The sequence below is a fragment of the Mizuhopecten yessoensis genome, unplaced genomic scaffold, assembly GCF_002113885.1.
Source record: "Mizuhopecten yessoensis strain PY_sf001 unplaced genomic scaffold, ASM211388v2 scaffold965, whole genome shotgun sequence".
NCBI classification, from domain to species: Eukaryota; Metazoa; Mollusca; class Bivalvia; order Pectinida; family Pectinidae; genus Mizuhopecten; species Mizuhopecten yessoensis.
The window spans coordinates 22,209-40,510 of record NW_018403810.1 but is presented as its reverse complement, the minus strand read 5'-3'; the positions used below and the strand labels follow the sequence as shown (position 1 = coordinate 40,510).

Sequence of the window (18,302 nt, the reverse complement as noted above, 5' to 3'; positions counted from 1 at the left end):
TTGATTGGGTGTAGCAAGTGGAGATACGTGTAGTGTTTATGATCACCTTATACGGCTGTGATAACCGCCCTTCAAATATGTGTATATTTGGTACACATTGGCAGTCTTAGCAGGCGTATTCTGTTTGGTCTGCCAACCTTTTGTTAAAACCTCCAACAGAATATGTTTGATAAAAATTGTGTCAAATTATGTCAAAAGCGATTTTTAAGCAACTTCCTGTGTCACAATTATTATCAGGAACATGGCATTAGTATCTTCTCTTCCTGTGTCGTTAATGTTATCTGGAAATATAGGATTAAACAAATATATTTGCATAATATGATGCATAGAACCTGCAATAGGACCAAGCCACAACTAGAGGAAATGGAAGCAAAATAAATTTGAATATATTTATTTTTTTAGGATTAAGAAAAACAACAACATTGAACTGTTATCAGACAGGATTATCCAAAATGCATAAACATCCCAGTAGGAATTGGTTGTATAGTTGTACAGTTACTATCTCATTGATTTAATCAATTTTAATTGTATGTAAAAACTTAAAATACAGAAAAACAATAAAGAAATTGCCTCGCCACTGACCAACCTACCCTAAGTTTTTTAAGTAAGGAACCCTGAGACCTATGTTTTTTTTTATCTGATTCACCTCTGAAATTTTGTAATGAACTATTCCAACCTTTGAATTGGAAGAGTTCAAATGTGTGTTCAGGGGGTGAATGAGTTAGGGCCCTGTATAATAGCTGCTATGATATTTTGTATGGTACCTGTCGGTATCACCTCCTGTGCACCACTACCGAGACACCATACAAACACTGATTGTGTCGGCACATTTGTTACGTTTTGTGACAAGGCGCTGATTAGTTTTGGAAATATGTATTTTACAGGTGTATTTAGTTAAGATCTTTTTGTCATTGTATATATATAGATATATTGATAGGCAGTATATGTCATTGTGAAGAGGATAATTAGGATATCGGGGTGTGATTAAGGATAGGTGGTATGGAATTTATAATAATAAGTCACAGTAAACATCTCCCTATTTCCTACACAAGGTGTACCTATATGTACTAGGCCTGAGTGAATAATGATATAATATGCCACACAGATACCATGCAACCTGACACTAAGGTATAAACTAATCAATCACAACTGTAACACATTCATTATTTATACATGTACACATTTTTTCCTGTCATGTACATGTATTTCGGGGCTCAATTCACAATCAGCTGGACATTAAGCTATATTGAGCTCCTAAGAGAAAAAATGATTTCACACATCAAGTAACAGCTGAAATACCAAGGAAAATCATTGAATTATATTGATTGTACAAATGAATTTCTGTATTTTTAAATATTGTATGCTGGGAAATGTTCCATGTACTGTAAACATGGTTATTTACACTGGGTGAAATTACTCGATTTGGAGGTCAAAACTATACGCGCGGGGGTGATTTACACGGTCACGTTAGACCACCGCTTACTCTGCAGAGTTATCTCCCGTACTTTACAAAATGGCTACAGGTAAAAATACTAGTAGCTACAGAGTACATGTTACATATGCATACCGACTGGTCATTGGACAGATGAGAATAAAGGTGAACTGTATGTATAACATTACTGGACAATGTAAGTTAATTTATTCGTTGACGGAACAAAATTACATGAGGACATTACACACACGTACCAATATCTACCAGATTTGTCGTTCCTTACACTATTGACGAAACCATATGCGAGAGGGAAATTTATGCGGACGATCCAACTCCACATAATAAGTGTAAGTTACCCCGCACGTAATATTCCACGTTTACAGTAGTTTGATATGGACTTTTTTCCCTCTCTGTAATCAGTGTTATCATAACAGTGAACATTTGTAGACAACATAATTAACACACAAAGAAATTAAATGTGAAAAACAAATTTGATATTGGGCAAAAATTGATCTTGCCATCGAAAATCTGACTGGGTGAACATTTCCTGGTATACAGTGTCATGTTATAATAGTTTTCCCATTATATTGTAGTTTTATCCCAAAACACAACAATTGTTACACTTACAACTCTCAGTAGTTTTTACCTCGTTACTTTTGTATCATATTGAACACAAGATAAGCAGATTTCTTAAACACCATAATGAATCATATACCTTGTATTGATATCAATTGCAAATGTATGTATATATATAATTGATCTTTTGTTTGGTGATGATATCCCCCACTTAGAAAATGGGAGCGTTTTAGGGGTGTATAATTTAAAGAATTTACTTATGGAAATACCGGGTAGACCCAATGCAGGTAAAGGCAAATATAAAATGTTTAACCTGCTGTATTCCATTGCAAGATTGTAATGCGATAGATGGTTTATAAAGCTTCATTTAGACTTAAAGTCTCGTACATACATGTACTAAAGGTAATTGACATTGTACATTAATAATACAGTATCAAATTGCCTAAAATATGTGATACACTTATGAGTCAAATTATATGACGGAATCACATAAAACTGTTAGTGAATATTATTTTTAAAGGATTAACTGAATTTTCTTCATAAAAAAAAATCATGCTTGGGAGTGAACTGATTTAGTCTGAGAGCTCAATTTTCAAGGATACTGGCGACTAATTAAGTACTTATACTGGTTATATATATGTACTAAAGTATATGGGGCACCGCAGTGGGAAATTTATAACCGGCTTTTGTCTTCTTCTTGGGGGACTATGGAGAGATTAAAACTCAGCTACTGTGTGGCCATACTGTAATTATAACTATGTCCCATCTATTGGTCATCCATTCTTTATTTTCGTTGTAAATGAATACACGTGCAAGTTGACCTGTAGTAATGTAACAATTAAGTTACTGGGTCCAGGTTATGACATTTTGGTGACACTGTTTGACCGATAATGAGCCCCATCCCAAATTGAAAATATTTTCATTCCAGGCCATATTCCCAAAATTTGAAGTTTACTCCTGAAAATTTCTTTCCCAATTGGTACATTTTCGTGTCAAAATGGGACAAAAAGGCCCCATCCCTCAAATTTACCGAAAAAAACTCTGAGTGAGATATCTTTTTGAAGTGGTTTTGGAGTGGGCCCCATCACTTGTTCACAACGTTTTCATTTGACCTTGTTGTTAAGACGATGCAGAACTGTAAACAAACAAGCATGTAAACACATCAAACAACTTGTTTGGATTAATGACACTGTCCATACTGCTACCAACAAGGAAGTGGTCCCAGCTAGCGTGGTGGAGGGTAGCTGATCACGGCCACATACAGTGATAGGGTACATGTACACCGGGATTCCTAGTAAACCATTATACAGCTTTATACAGGCCAGAGTTTTCTGTACAATTATCTTCCATCTTGAGGTATTGATTACATGTATTACGTAGTTTCCATAAGAAATGGTTAAAACAACACTGAGATAATTACTTACACTGCCACCACTGTTTTTGTGGTCCAACACAACATACAGGCTTATTAGTATCGTTACAATGTCTTTGTACTCATCCGACTTTGTAGTGTTTACTAGGAGGAGAAGAGCAATTCTAACCATATAACAGATTTCCCGGCTTTAATTTTGGTACAACACTATCTTTGAGCTTGGAAAAGTTGACAGTGCATCTAGGCATCTTTAAAACCACTTTTCTTTTATTTAATCTTTTGAAATATAGGATTTCTTAAAGTCTTATAAGATACATCCCAGATAAATGTAACAAAATCACAAGATTTTGTGGTGAAATTTGCAACTCACAAGATTTCTTAATTGAGTGTTAAATTTTTTACAACAGCACATGTTTAATTGTTAAATGTTATTCTCCCTGTCTGATTTGTCGGTCTTTGGAAAGATGTCTGTAAAATATGGATCCTGGAAACTTCTATCGGTGCCAGAAAGGTTTGGATTGTAATAACAGGACGATTTGTAGTGCTGGCTAACAGTCCAGACTCTGTGCCAGAGACTTGGCTAATGATCAGGAGCAGTCAGCTTTGTTTATGTACATTTGTATCTGTCTGAGGCAAATTCCACCCATGTTGTCAACATTGGTCTTAATAGGTATAAATGTGTCACCATTGGTTTTGGTAAAACGAACATGTTAGTGGTTCACCATTGGTTTTGGTACAGATGTACTGGGGCAGTGCGTAGATTGTCAACGCTGGTTTTGGTACAAATGTACTGGGGCATTGCATAGATTGTCAACACTGGTTTTGGTACAGATGTACTGGGGCATTGCATAGATTGTCAACACTGGTTTGGGTACAGACGTACTGGGGCATTGCATAGATTGTCAACCCTGGTTTTGGTACAGATGTACTGGGGCAGTGTATAGATTTTCAACACTGGGTGTTGGTACAGATCATGTACTGGGGCAGCGCATAGATTGTCAACACTGGTTTGGGTACAGACGTACTGGGGCATTGCATAGATTGTCAACACTGGTTTGGGTACAGACGTACTGGGGCATTGCATAGATTGTCAACACTGGTTGTGGTACAGATGTACTGGGGCAGTGCATAGATTGTCAACACTGGTTTTGGTACAGATCATGTACTGGGGCTGTGCATAGGTCGTCCACACTGGGGTTGGAGACCCAATGTCCCTGCAAGGAAGTCAGTTCCATAGTGGCAGTAGGCAGCCTACTATGGTTTCAGTACATTATTGGTGTACATGTATCAATATTGGTTTTAGTACAAAAAAATACTATTTCTATACTAAAAGTGTTAATATTTGACTTGAAAAACATGTTCTCTGAGGCCTTGAGGTGTAACCAAGTATTATATATACCACACACACAGGGTTCACTTCACAAAGCCATTAACAATACCCATACTTCTACACCCATTACAACTATGTGTAAGTACCTGTCCCAGTCACATGCATAATGCCAGGGGATGTCCTAACATATCTCCAAGGTGTAGCCCTGTAGTCTGTATATTGGGATACACACAATCAAACATTGCTCTGCAATTTGAATAATTTCCACGAAGTTGGTTTCTTGATTCAAAGTAATATCATCTTTACTTAGTACCAGCCTTGTTGAATTAGCTTCCTTTTATTAACAAATTCAAAGGTCACAAAAACAGTGCACTGGTAGAATAACAGATAGATGTATCTGTGATGACCTTTGACCTCTACTTGACATACGTACAACACAGGTATATATGCAAATTACACTCCAGTCAATGTGAGACTTCCTGGGTAAAACAGATTAAAGTTGACAGGTATGTACCTATTGAAATACCTGTACACGCAGCTCTTCTGTAAAATGATACAGATATACTCAGACACTGAACAATGGCAAAAAGGTAGGTGACATTCCTATGTTTAGCTAGTATGTTTGAGTTTAAACACCTTACACTCTTTTTACAACCAAATATTTGTAGACTCTCATCTGCGATATGCACACATAAACATGCTGCTGTATTTGAAGTTAAGACTGTTCTGTATTGCTGATTAGTGATTTCAAACTCCTTGCAACAATTTGTTTGACCAATTAAAATAACACGGTTGCATACATATCAAGCAGAAGAAATTTCGAAAGAAAGACACAATTTAATTGTGTGTTTGTCATGTGTATATACAATGTATGTGTTCGTTGTTTTTGGATACAAATTTTTGTAAGCATATTATATTGATATATCTGCAATATATGGAATATTTGTTCTGACCGGTGAGCAGCGTCTGTGTTTATAGGGTCATGGACTGTTATTGAGTGCCTTAATTAGAATAATGTTTGGAAGTATTTGTCCTGGCCAAGATATGGTGCCTAGTTTGTTTTTGAGTAGATGTATTTGTCCTGGCCAGAGAATGGTGCCCATATAGCTACGTGTACATATGTGTTTTGGATTATTTGTCCTGGCCAGAGAATGGTGCCCATATAGCTACATATATGTTTTGGATTATTTGTCCTGGCCCAGGAAGGATGCCTATATGTCCCGGCCCAGGTAGATGTATTTGTCCCAGCCCAGGTAGATGTATTTGTCCTGGCCCATATAGATGTAGATGTACCTATGTGTTACACAGCCTTTCAGGTGTTTGTTTTGGTGGTCTGCGGGCTGTACAGGAATGTGTAACATACTTAAACATGTGTATTGCTTCTGATTGTTATTGCCTCGCTCCACCCATTCCTTGTGGTCTTACAGTAGACATTCTGCTATAATTGATTCCCATACAATAAGAAATATCTGGCAAAGTTTTGTCACAAGATTATTTACTTAGAAACGAAAAACAATATTGTTGAAATAATTATGTAATTTGGGTCATGATTAGATTTGAACTTTTTTGGTGTCAAATGTATGTCTTATCTTTTATTTTAAAAAACAACAACATTTCAGCTGGAATTTAGTATCAATGCACTACCATGCCATGACACTATATCGTTATTAGTTTTGATATTCAGCAGTGCTCCTTGACAAAATAGTAAATTGACAGTTTAAAAATATTGAAAAAGATTCAAAATTATTTGAGATGAAGATTATTTATGATTATATATGTAATTGATTTGCCTGTAAATATGTAAATACCAGACTTTAATTCACATACTGGCATCATGCCAAAATATTTAGGGTAGATTTTTTTTCTTCAGGTTTACTACCGGTATTTCAGTAAAAATGTTAGAAAATGTAACATGTTTACATGAGATTTGGGAGAGTCAGACTTCCTTTTTCTTACCTACTATACATATATTTAAGAAAAGAAATACCTAGTAAGTCTCTCTGATACAAATAAGAGTACAGTATTATTTACGTATTTTTAATTGCTTGATAAACTTTTGAGTTGGCAGGAGGAGGGTTGGATGGGAAACCTGAAACACATTTGTTTAGGCCTTATGCATATTTACGTTAGCTGGCTACAGAATCTTGTAGGTATATAATGGGTAACAGGTTTGTAGGTTAATGAAGGTGAGTGTACACCTCATGGTTACAATTACTGATGGCACATATGTACACAGAACAACAGTCTACATTCATGTTTTGTATTGTCATCTATGCTGTGTAGACATTGTTGATGGCAGAACACAGTTACACAGGTGTATATATAGACCATAATAAACATGTTGTTTGTTTCCTGTCTCTCTACACTGACTCATTAATGTAGAATAGCCTTCTCACTTAATTTTATTAGGAGACCCTACATTAGGGATTTAAGGAAGGGGATGGGCAATAATAACTCGCCATGTCTGTTAGTCTGCAGTCCATGCACAATTCAGTGTTTCAAAATTTCCTCAGGATCCAAAACTAATCTTTCTGAAATTTGATATGGTGATACATTGTAGTACATAGATGTGTAATAGGGATTAAAAAAAAGGTCAAGTTCAAGGTCACCTATCAAATATATTCCATGAGGCCGTATACGTATGGTCCTTATCTCAGAATCCGAAAGTATAATCTTTTTGAAATTTGACATGGAGGTAGGTTATATTTATGATATCGAAAGTTGAAAGTTCCAATGATGTTATAACAACAGCGAGACACAATTGTGAAGTCATGATTGACATTAGCTCTGAACAGAGTTAAAACAAGGCATATATGCTAATTTCAGACGGTTTCTTCAATTGAATCGATCACATGTCTTTAGGTTTTGAAAATGAAATTGGCATCTGCTGATGAGAAAAAATAGTTATGAACCATTCACAGAAAAGTATTGTAATCGCAAGAAACAGTTTTCTATTTTGGTCAGGTAACCTGATGATAATAGAACTTATACTGGTATATATTAATTAATATATCACCAGTGTTATTTGTTCATACCATCACAGTCTAGAGATCTTGAGGAAAAACAAATATATTTTGGATGGCCCTTTATATATAAACACACATCTCTGACAAATACAGATCACAGTATTCTGTTGAGTTGGCCCTGTCTATCTCTCTCTGATACAAATAATAGTACAGTATTCTGTTGAGTTGGCCCTGTCTCTCTCTCTCTGATACAAATAAGAGTACAGTATTCTGTTGAGTTAGCCCTGTCTATCTCTCTCTGATACAAATAAGACTATAGTATTCTGTTGAGTTGGCCCTGTCTATCTTTCTCTGATACAAGTAAGAGTACAGTATTCTGTTGAGTTGGTCCTGTCTATCTCTCTCTGATACAAGTAAGAGTACAGTATTCAGTTGAGTTGGCCCTGTCTATCTCTCTGATACAAATAAGAGTACAGTATTCAGTTGAGTTGGCCCTGTCTATCTCTCTGATACAAGTAAGAGTACAGTATTCAGTTGAGTTGGCCCTGTCTATCTCTCTGATACAAGTAAGAGTACAGTATTCAGTTGAGTTGGCCCTGTCTATCTCTCTGATACAAGTAAGAGTACAGTATTCTGTTGAGTTGTCCCTGTCTATCTCTCTCTGATACAAGTAAGAGTACAGTATTCAGTTGAGTTGGCCCTGTCTATCTCTCTGATACAAATTAGAGTACAGTATTCTGTTGAGTTGGCCCTGTCTTTCTCTCTGATACAAGTAAGAGTACAGTATTCAGTTGAGTTGGCCCTGTCTATCTCTCTGATACAAATAAGACTACAGTATTCTGTTGAGTTGTCTCTGTCTATCTCTCTCAGATACAAATAAGAGTACAGTATTCTGTTGAGTAGGCCCTGTCTATCTCTCTCTGATACAAATAAGACTACAGTATTCTGTTGAGTTGTCTCTGTCTATCTCTCTCTGATACAAATAAGAGTACAGTATTCTGTAGAGTTGGCCCTGTCTTTCTCTCTGATACAAGTAAGAGTACAGTATTCTGTTGAGTTGTCCCTGTCTATCTCTCTGATACAAGTAAAAGTACAGTATTCTGTTGAGTTGGCCCTGTCTATCTATCTCTGATACAACTAAGAGTACAGTATTCTGTTGAGTTGGCCCTGTCTATCTATCTCTGATACAAATAAGAGTACAGTATTCTGTTCAGTTGGCCCTGTCTATCTCTCTCTGAAACAAATAAGAGTACAGTATTCTGTTGAGTTGGTCCTGTCTATCTCTCTCTGATACAAGTAAGAGAACAGTATTCTGTTGAGTTGGCCCTGTCTATCTCTCTCTGAAACAAATAAGAGTACAGTATTCTGTTGAGTTGTCCCTGTCTATCTCTCTCTGATGCAAATAAGAGTATAGTATTCTGTTGAGTTGGCCCTGTCTATCTTTCTCTGATACAAGTAAGAGTACAGTATTCTGTTGAGTTGTCCCTGTCTATCTCTCTGATACAAATAAGAGTACAGTATTCTGTAGAGTTGGCCCTGTCTTTCTCTCTGATACAAGTAAGAGTACAGTATTCAGTTGAGTTGGCCCTGTCTATCTCTCTGATACAAGTAAGAGTACAGTATTCTGTTGAGTTGGCCCTGTCTATCTCTGTGATACAAATAAGAGTACAGTATTCTGTTGAGCTGGCCCTGTCTATCTATCTCTGATACAAATAAGAGTACAGTATTCTGTAGAGTTGGCCCTGTCTTTCTCTCTGATACAAGTAAGAGTACAGTATTCTGTTGAGTTGGTCCTGTCTATCTCTCTCTGATACAAGTAAGAGTACAGTATTCTGTTGAGTTGGCCCTGTCTCTCTCTCTCTGATACAAATAAGAGTACAGTATTCAGTTGAGTTGGCCCTGTCTATCTCTCTGATACAAATTAGAGTACAGTATTCTGTTGAGTTGGCCCTGTCTATCTTTCTCTGATACAAGTAAGAGTACAGTATTCTGTTGAGTTGGTCCTGTCTATCTCTCTCTGATACAAGTAAGAGTATAGTATTCTGTTGAGTTGGCCCTGTCTATCTTTCTCTGATATAAATAAGAGTACAGTATTCTGTTGCGTTGCCCCTGTCTCTCTCTCTCTGATACAAGTAAGAGTACAGTATTCTGTTGAGTTGGCCCTGTCTATCTTTCTCTGATACAAGTAAGAGTACAGTATTCTGTTGAGTTGTCCCTGTCTATCTCTCTCTGATGCAAATAAGAGTATAGTATTCTGTTGAGTTGGCCCTGTCTATCTCTCTGATACAAATTAGAGTACAGTATTCTGTTGAGTTGGCCCTGTCTATCTATCTCTGATACAAATAAGAGTACAGTATTCTGTTGAGTTGGCCCTGTCTTTCTCTCTGATACAAGTAAGAGTACAGTATTCTGTTGAGTTGGCCCTGTCTATCTCTCTGAAACAAATAAGAGTACATTATTCTGTTGAGTTGGCCCTGTCTATCTCTCTGAAACAAATAAGAGTAAAGTATTCTGTTGAGTTGGCCCTGTCTATCTCTCTCTGATACAAATAAGAGTACAGTATTATGTTGCATAAATGTGATGAGCACATGCTACTCTGTAGTCCTGTGTGTATGTATACGCGTACATCTCTGGCTCTGGCTGTCAATCCGGTGTGTACAGGTATATGTGTTGGTACACATGTGCAGGTACGGCATTCAGTCAGAAGCAGTTTCCTGAGGTTGTTGTGTTAATATATAAATCCTGTGTAGGGTCGGACTAGCCTGCTATTTGGTGATGATTCTAGTTATAAAGGAGGGCTGTTTGTGTTACCTGTCGGATTTCACCTGTATACGACTGTCCAGTGTGGAGCTTTGAAACTTCCTATGTGTGTGGATTTATATAGGACTGTCACTAGACGTCCACAGTTCTTCTACGATTCTGATATTCATGGATGTTCGTTTCCACGATTCAGCCGCGCAAGTAACGGACGAGTAACCTGACCTGGTCAATGAGGTGTGGTTTAATAGCTTTCTGTTTAAATTCATTATCTTATTTAGAGCTATATTGATACATGTATTTTCAGGGGTTTTCAGTTGACCTGTGATTTTTAGCAATTTTTGAAGTCTTATTAACTTTTCCCAAAATGTTCATATGGCCAAAACATATATCAAATATACATGCCATTTCAAACCCTAGAGTCGAAGGTCATTTTAGGGAGTCAATGACTAACGTATGCTCTCAAGGTTCTACTGAAAGCCAAGGTGTTATTTACTGTTGTCCTATAGAAATGTTGAAGAACAAATGTAACGTAATATATATACAGTTTAGCATACAGTGAATTCTGGTTGTAAATAGACTTATGATAATTTCAGGGTTAACATTATATATATTGAAGATTATATTTATGATTTATAAGGTTTTGCATTTGGATCATATTTGGAAAATATGGGAGACCTAGTTAAAGTGTAACTATGTATATGAGTCATTATCAGAAATTGTCAATTTTCTGAATTGAAAAAAAATGCAAAAACAACATCAATAAACAATCAATTTTATATAACCAAACTGAAGTACATATATCAGTATTTAATTATTTCAATACCGGAAATCTGAAATATTACCTGTTTGGTTACCATAGCAACGGAAATTTGGTAATTAAGGTAAAAATGTCCATTATGTTACCAATTTTAAAATTGATTTTTTAAAGGTAAAAAACAGGAACTTTAACTTAAATTTTGTTTAATTTAGAACAGCAGTACAATTTCATAAGTAGGACATGGACAATAGTTTCCTCAGTTTTTTCGTTAGGGCAAAAATCAAACTATATCAATGGCTTAGGTAATTGCATAGTGACGGGGTCTGTTCCGAATAGAATTTTTAACATCAATGCATATGCTTGTTCATGAAACAACTATATATTTGCTTATGGTTATAAATTGATATACCATGAGCAAAAAGAACCGAAAATAGGCAATGCTGCAAAAAGTATTGGGATATTTAGTTCAAATAACATAATGGACATTGCATGTAACATAATGGACGTTGGTAACATAATGGACATTTAATTGAAATCAATGGACAATTATAATGCAAATGAAATGTCCGTTGTGTTACTAGTAAAACAAGAGTAGATAGTACATCAATATGTAAGCCGACAATGAACGACGCGACAGCATTTCAATATTTAGTATGTATCAATTTCTTCCAGGATTTTTAACATTACTTAAACTGCTGCTGCACATATTATGCTCTATATAAGGATGATGCATATCACGATTACAGACCGGATCAATAATTGCTGAAAAAAAGTTTACTATTTTCTAGTGGTGTCCGATGATCAATTAAAATCGAAAACTAATCGGTTACACAACCAATTGCGACTAATCAATTATGAAATCCCATAATCAATTAATCGGTTGAAATTATTGCGTGCTGTTTTCTATTGCTATCTGATTAGCATCCACCTAAAAAACTACTTAAGCTTTGGTTAGGAAGTAAATTTTCCTAACAAATATGTCTTTTGGCCAAGTTGGAGCTTAAAGTTCAAAGTGTATAAAATGGTTTTTAGTAGCAGGTGGACATAAGTCAACCCTTGATTTTAAATTTACATTGTAAACCAATACAATTTGGATTANTACTGTACTGTCTATCCAGCTGTCCACTTTTTCTTTAGCAAATACTTTAATTAATACTATTCATTGTGGAAGAATTTCGCAAGCATGTACAATGTAAATTAATCTAAGGCTAAAATTAGAATTGTGTGAAATTGGTCCATCATTGGCATACTCATGGTCTGATTGTGTACACAGAAAAGATCAGGTGGTACAATCAAAAAGTCGGATGAAAACTTTGACAACAATGTTCAAATTTAAGTCTCAAAACTTCTTTCATTCAATTCATTGACAAAATGATTTTTTTTGATAATTTATTGACAGAAAAAGAAATGGGACTCAATTACAGAGTCTGAGTTTGAGCATGAAAATGTTTTCATGAGTACGGCCCCAGAACTATTCTGCTGCCCCCATTACAACTCCTGGGACATGGAGATCTGTTTTCTATTCTGATATAAGTAGCCCACTCTTTCACAGTGTCTTCCTAGCTAGGCACCTTTGGTTTTGTTATGTAGCTACATTGTAGAATATTCTCACCAGATTTGCTGTCATACAGTTTCAAGGTCAAGTAAATGTATGAGGTTAAGTGAATGTCTATCACAGTGCTTCTACTGCAGGGAAACCTAATAAAATATTATCAAGTCTCTGTTGATCCAAGCTTTGGGGCTTAGCCATAAATGAGGGATTGTATTGTCCTCACCCTGACAATTTATGTCACATCAATATAGACGAAAATCTTATCCCGAGGGTTGAGATTTTTCCGTTCAACTCCTAAAGTGGGGAACAATTATTTTCTCCCACATCAAATGCAAATTTGTAATTTAATGAAATGTAAACTTTTATTTCACAATTTCAAACTTGGATTTATCTTCTTTGATGCTAAGCTAGTTATAAGAATATCTAATTTGGCTTCATGAAATATTAATTGCATAAAAAATTAAAATAAATCAGGAAAAAGTGATTAACTTCTACATAAAGTGTATGTGACTTCCATCTTGGACTCTGCCAGAAACAAGCCATATATTTATTTAGAAAATAAAAGTACCCTTGATGCTGAATTTAATGAGATGGGATCTGTAAGCTATGTTGTGAACAGCTGATCATACGGGTAAGAGCGGTACGGGTCAGATTTATCGCCAGCAATTTATAAGTCTTGAGAGGCCCTTTCATCTTAATAGTGATGTCTCTTTTTACAGTATTGTTGGTCCTAAATGACTTACATTGTCGATGGGCCGTTAAACAATACAAAAAAAAACAAAAACAAACATCTTTATAATGATGACCTTTGTTGTTTCAATGATGTGAAACACTGAAAAAACAAATGATATGTTGACACAAGTTTTTTTTTTGCAAGTTGTTCATAATTTCTCCTTTTTATGTTTCAGTTTTTTGGTGAATTGGGTCACACATTTATGGAGTTCGTGACGAACAGTGGAGATTACTGCCAGGCTCAACACGCACTTTAAGTGTGTCATCCTCCTCATCTCTCTCATCGCCGCCGCCGTCATCGTGTCTGTTACTGTCTGTCTGCTGGAGCTCCTCCTTGGATCTTCTCCTCCCTGTGTGGAGACAGATTTCATCTAGGATCTCTGTGATCAACTATCGTTTTGTCATCGTAATTTTTTCTGTTTTTGTCAACAAGTGTGTCGTCACCTTTGCCAAAGCGAGCAGTGCCTGTCTTGCTGTTCCGTCTTACAGATGTAGCCGTCGTGAGTGTTGGACCAGCCATTATAGTATATAAACGGTGCTTGTATACCTCCCGTGAGATTTACCTCCTGCCCCCGAGATTTCGTTGGTGACACTGCGAGTGTGCAAATTTAAATACATGTCAGCTTACGAGCAGTTACAGAAAGAGTGAACAAGGAACAATTCTTGGCTGACTTTGAATCGACAAGAAACACAAAGTGATCGGTTGCTACACCAAGAAAACTTGAATCTATCACTGTTGTAATATTGGATTTCAAAAGTTTAGATGGGTTAAATTAAAGAAGTTTGTCTAGTCTCTCAAAAACTATAGACATATTTGTTTTTAAGTTTATGGACAATTGAGGAAAAATTACGAGTTGGATGTGGGTTCATAGTAATACAGACGCCCGCTGGTCTTTCATTTGTCAGTTTAGTCTCGGTGGAATTATTGTGTTTTCGTTTACACGTACCTCAGAATTCATCCTGTTCATCTGAGTGTTTGATTGTTGTTCCGTGTGTAAGATATATATTATATATTAACTGTTGTGTTCCAGTTATTAAAACTGTATATATATATAAATATATATATAGGTGGTGCATTGATATTCAAATAGCTAAGAATATAAATATATATATTTTTCTCTGCTTTATACGGATATATATTGTGTTCATATTGTAGAAAAAACTGGATTTATTTTTTCGTGAATCGTGGATATTTATTCCGGGACTTGGTTTTTAATGTGGATGCCTTTCACAGAATCATTGCTTACATTAATAATTTGATGCACCTGTTGTTTCACTCTTGTGGTAATATGGTCATGTGTCCTTGAATTCGTGGGGAAAACATTACGGAAATCTGATGTGTCATTTCCCGTAAAGAGAAAGTTTGGAAACTTCAATGTAAAGGTTTACTGACTGTGGGACATCACAGTCTCCAGTTCACTTCAGGAAGTAGGGAAGTCGTAGTGTTACACAAGCTTTCCTTGGATCTGGATTGTTTAATTTTCGAGGATTTGTTTAGCTAATGTCTGCAAACATGAAGGCCAGACGACCCGACCCGGCTGAGATCGAGTATAAGAATATGAGATTCTTGATCATGGACAGGCCAACAGATGCCACCATGGACAAATTTATAGAAGTAAGTATTTTTGTACTTGGCCTGAAATATATGTTTCAGGCATAAAAACTGATGAAGCAACCACTTTCCTGCCGACTTTGATTTCGATTTTTTCCCAGAAATTCTTTATCACATTCATGATCAAGCAAAGATTTACATAATTAAAACCTTGTTTTATTCACTGAAAGGAATTTAAATAAATGCTTTAAATAAAACACCTATTACCCTAATTGTTATGAATTTATTGTTAATGATGCCATATTTCCAATTCCTGGAAATGTAAGACTGCCACCATAAGTTGTATATGATTAGCTTGGACGTATATTGCTAGAAGGTTTTTTTGATATAATTTGCATTGAGTGCTGGAAATTGTGATGGCAATTTTTCACAATCTTGTGGCCTTACATATATATATATATCCTCTAATTATCTATTATCATGACCTGTATTAATTGTCGCAAACACCTAAAGACATTGAGCATTCTTCATTCTTACAGGAACTCGAGAAACGTGGTGCTAAAGATGTTGTCAGGGTGTGTGAGCCAACATACAAGACGGAGAAGCTGGATACCCAGGGCATCCGGGTCTTGGTGAGTTAATACGCTTGTACCAAAATATACCCTCGAGGTCAGACGTCAAGCTCTGATGGTTGTCTCAAAGGTCAGTGACTGAAAAAGGTCAGCGAATAGCTCAGTCAGGCCATTTATGCATTCTGCCATGACCTTGTCAGCAAAACTTGACACAGATTTTCACTAATCTTTAATAAGTAATAACACTTGAAAAGCATTCAAGTTCTTCATTATGTCGGTATACAATCATCAGTATTGATGGAGGACTTTAACAATTTGAAGATTTTTCGTCCCAAACCCTTATATTTATTCCAGTTGTTCATTATTGAAAATTTGCCCAGTTTCTATGCCTATGGAACCCAAGTCAGTACATTGGAAGTACACTGTATCCCCACACTAGAGACTAGTGACGACCTGATGCTCACTTATAATTAACAAAAATATCCTTTTACCCTTTCCGTTTATGATTGTCGATTACAAACTCAATAGTTGATATTATTGGGTCGTTATTGAAATCAAAGTGTCAAATGTATACTATTTAAAGTGTACATTGAAAGTAATTTATTCTATATGATTGACAAAGCTGCATAAAAGTTACTGAAAATCCATTCATGATAAAAAAACTAAACCCGATGTATACCTTCAAAAACTCTGTCTGTTGATCATGATGTAACAGTAGTACTAGTGTTCTCACTTCAGTCCCATAAGATTATAAACCAAAAGTTCAATCAATCATCAATAAGATTACAAACTGATATCAATTAAGATTTTAAACCCATTGCCATTCACTACAAAAGACAGGAAACCCTGACACCTGTTCCAAAACTTTGACCTTAAAAATTGAAAATAGCTAAATTATTCCGGAATAAATTTTGTTCTGAAATGTCCCAATGGACCAATATGGGCTAAGTCTATATTTCCGAGTGCATAAATACACATTGAAGTAAAGTGTCTTAAACATGTAAATTTGCCTAAACATTTCTTAATAATGTAAGATGAACAATTTCTTGCTATGAAACATCAACATTTGGTCTCTTATTTCTCTCCAACTCGACCAGTAGGGAGGTTAACCCCTATGTAACTTAAGTAAACTCTTCCATGCTTTGATCTGGATGAGTCCATTATGGTCTTCAGTGGTGAAAGGGTTAAAACTGCTCTGCTTTATAATTATATATATATAAATCATCAAAGACAGCTAGGATACTGAGAAGAAACAGTAAAATACCTGTACCAAAGGCTGACATAATGGCTGTGAGGTACAACACGTGTGTGTTTAACCTTTACTGCCTACTGAGCCGTCATGATCAGTAACCGTTGACCTTTTTATATGTGGTACAAACTCGTAGGAAATCTTTTGCCAGAACTGAGCTGAGCTAATTATACATAAACGTAGAGTTTGATTGTAATATTTAGCATTGATAGTGCCAGACTAATTAAATCTATACCTATATATAAAACCATGGCTGATACCAAATATAGAACAGACTGACAAACTCCACAGGCATGCTTATCAGCGGTGCTGTTTTAATTTCATTCGTCAACGATTGTATTCATTTGATAAATTTAATTAATAAAATTTTACATAATCAGTTATAAATACACACACAATATACGTTCCAAAGGAAGTAACATTTATATTAAAAACAACTGCATTAGATAAAACTTAAAGATCAAGGATTTTGATAAATACAGACATATGAATGACTGGGGCTATTGTTGAAGGATCTGGAGCCCCTAAGCTTATAACCTATGCTAAGATTTTGCCAGCATGGCTTTAAGCTAAGCTTTGATAAATCAGTTCTGTAGAGAAAACCGTACCTTACTTTTATGAGAAATAATAATAAAGATAAAATAAATAAGATACCAAAAACAAATCATTGGGGCTAAACTTGGATTCGAACCCTTGACTTCAGATTGTTATGGCATTGCTCTATCCATATGAGCTGCCTGCAGCTGGTCATCGGAAGTGTGCTGACTTAACTAACTCTATCCAAAAGGAAGTTACTGAATAAAGGAAAAACCACTGCGAGTCATCTTCGCTAGCCAAGTGTTCGCTTCGTATACACTCCACTAACCCTTGGCGGATATAGCCGTGTTTTCATAATTCCCTCCACTGCCACCTAGCGGATATACCGAGTTATCGTTCTTCTCCAAATAAACTTTTAACCAATCAGAATGACCATTACATACACACTCCATTGGCGTGTTGACATAAGCATGTGTATCAGTCGAGGCGGAGTATAAATGACAGAGCAATATGGAAACAATCCAAAGGCAGCACACATTTTTTCCAAGGTTATCATTTACATGTGGCATGTAGTCAAAGATTTCCACCAACTGCATGATTTAACACTCCAGAAGTTTCCCAAAAGATTGTGCGCCTATTTTTTGGGGGCAAAACACTCTGACATAAACGACAATGTGCTTCCATACAGGGCGTCACCATTACTGTTTTCCTGCGTCAACGGCGCTATTTGTAAGACGCAATTTCATTGGATGCGAGCGATTGGCACCGCATGAAAACTTGAAGGTTCGGTAAACACAGCTTTATCCGCCAAGGGAAAATGGAGTGTATACGAAGCGAACACTTGGCTAGCGAAGATGCTGTGCAGTGGGACAGGGATCTTTGAATGAACATGAATAATTTGGACATTTAGAACAG

At 36.0% G+C, this 18,302-nt stretch overlaps 1 protein-coding gene across 3 annotated transcripts in view; it reads left to right on the top strand.

The window, feature by feature from the left end:
• Nucleotides 1-18,302, top strand: part of LOC110455797 (protein tyrosine phosphatase type IVA 2-like) — a 53,819-nt gene that overhangs the window by 20,977 nt on the left and 14,540 nt on the right. For 2 of the 3 annotated variants that reach the window (XM_021506180.1, XM_021506196.1), the window contains 2 exons: nucleotides 13,654-15,092; nucleotides 15,569-15,661. In XM_021506180.1, coding sequence (XP_021361855.1) covers nucleotides 14,979-15,092; nucleotides 15,569-15,661 — 207 coding nt within the window. In that variant the 5' untranslated portion in view covers nucleotides 13,654-14,978. Of the gene's footprint in view, nucleotides 1-10,363; nucleotides 10,671-13,653; nucleotides 15,093-15,568; nucleotides 15,662-18,302 lie in introns of those variants that run through there. The other variant, XM_021506188.1, reaches the window with a different exon arrangement.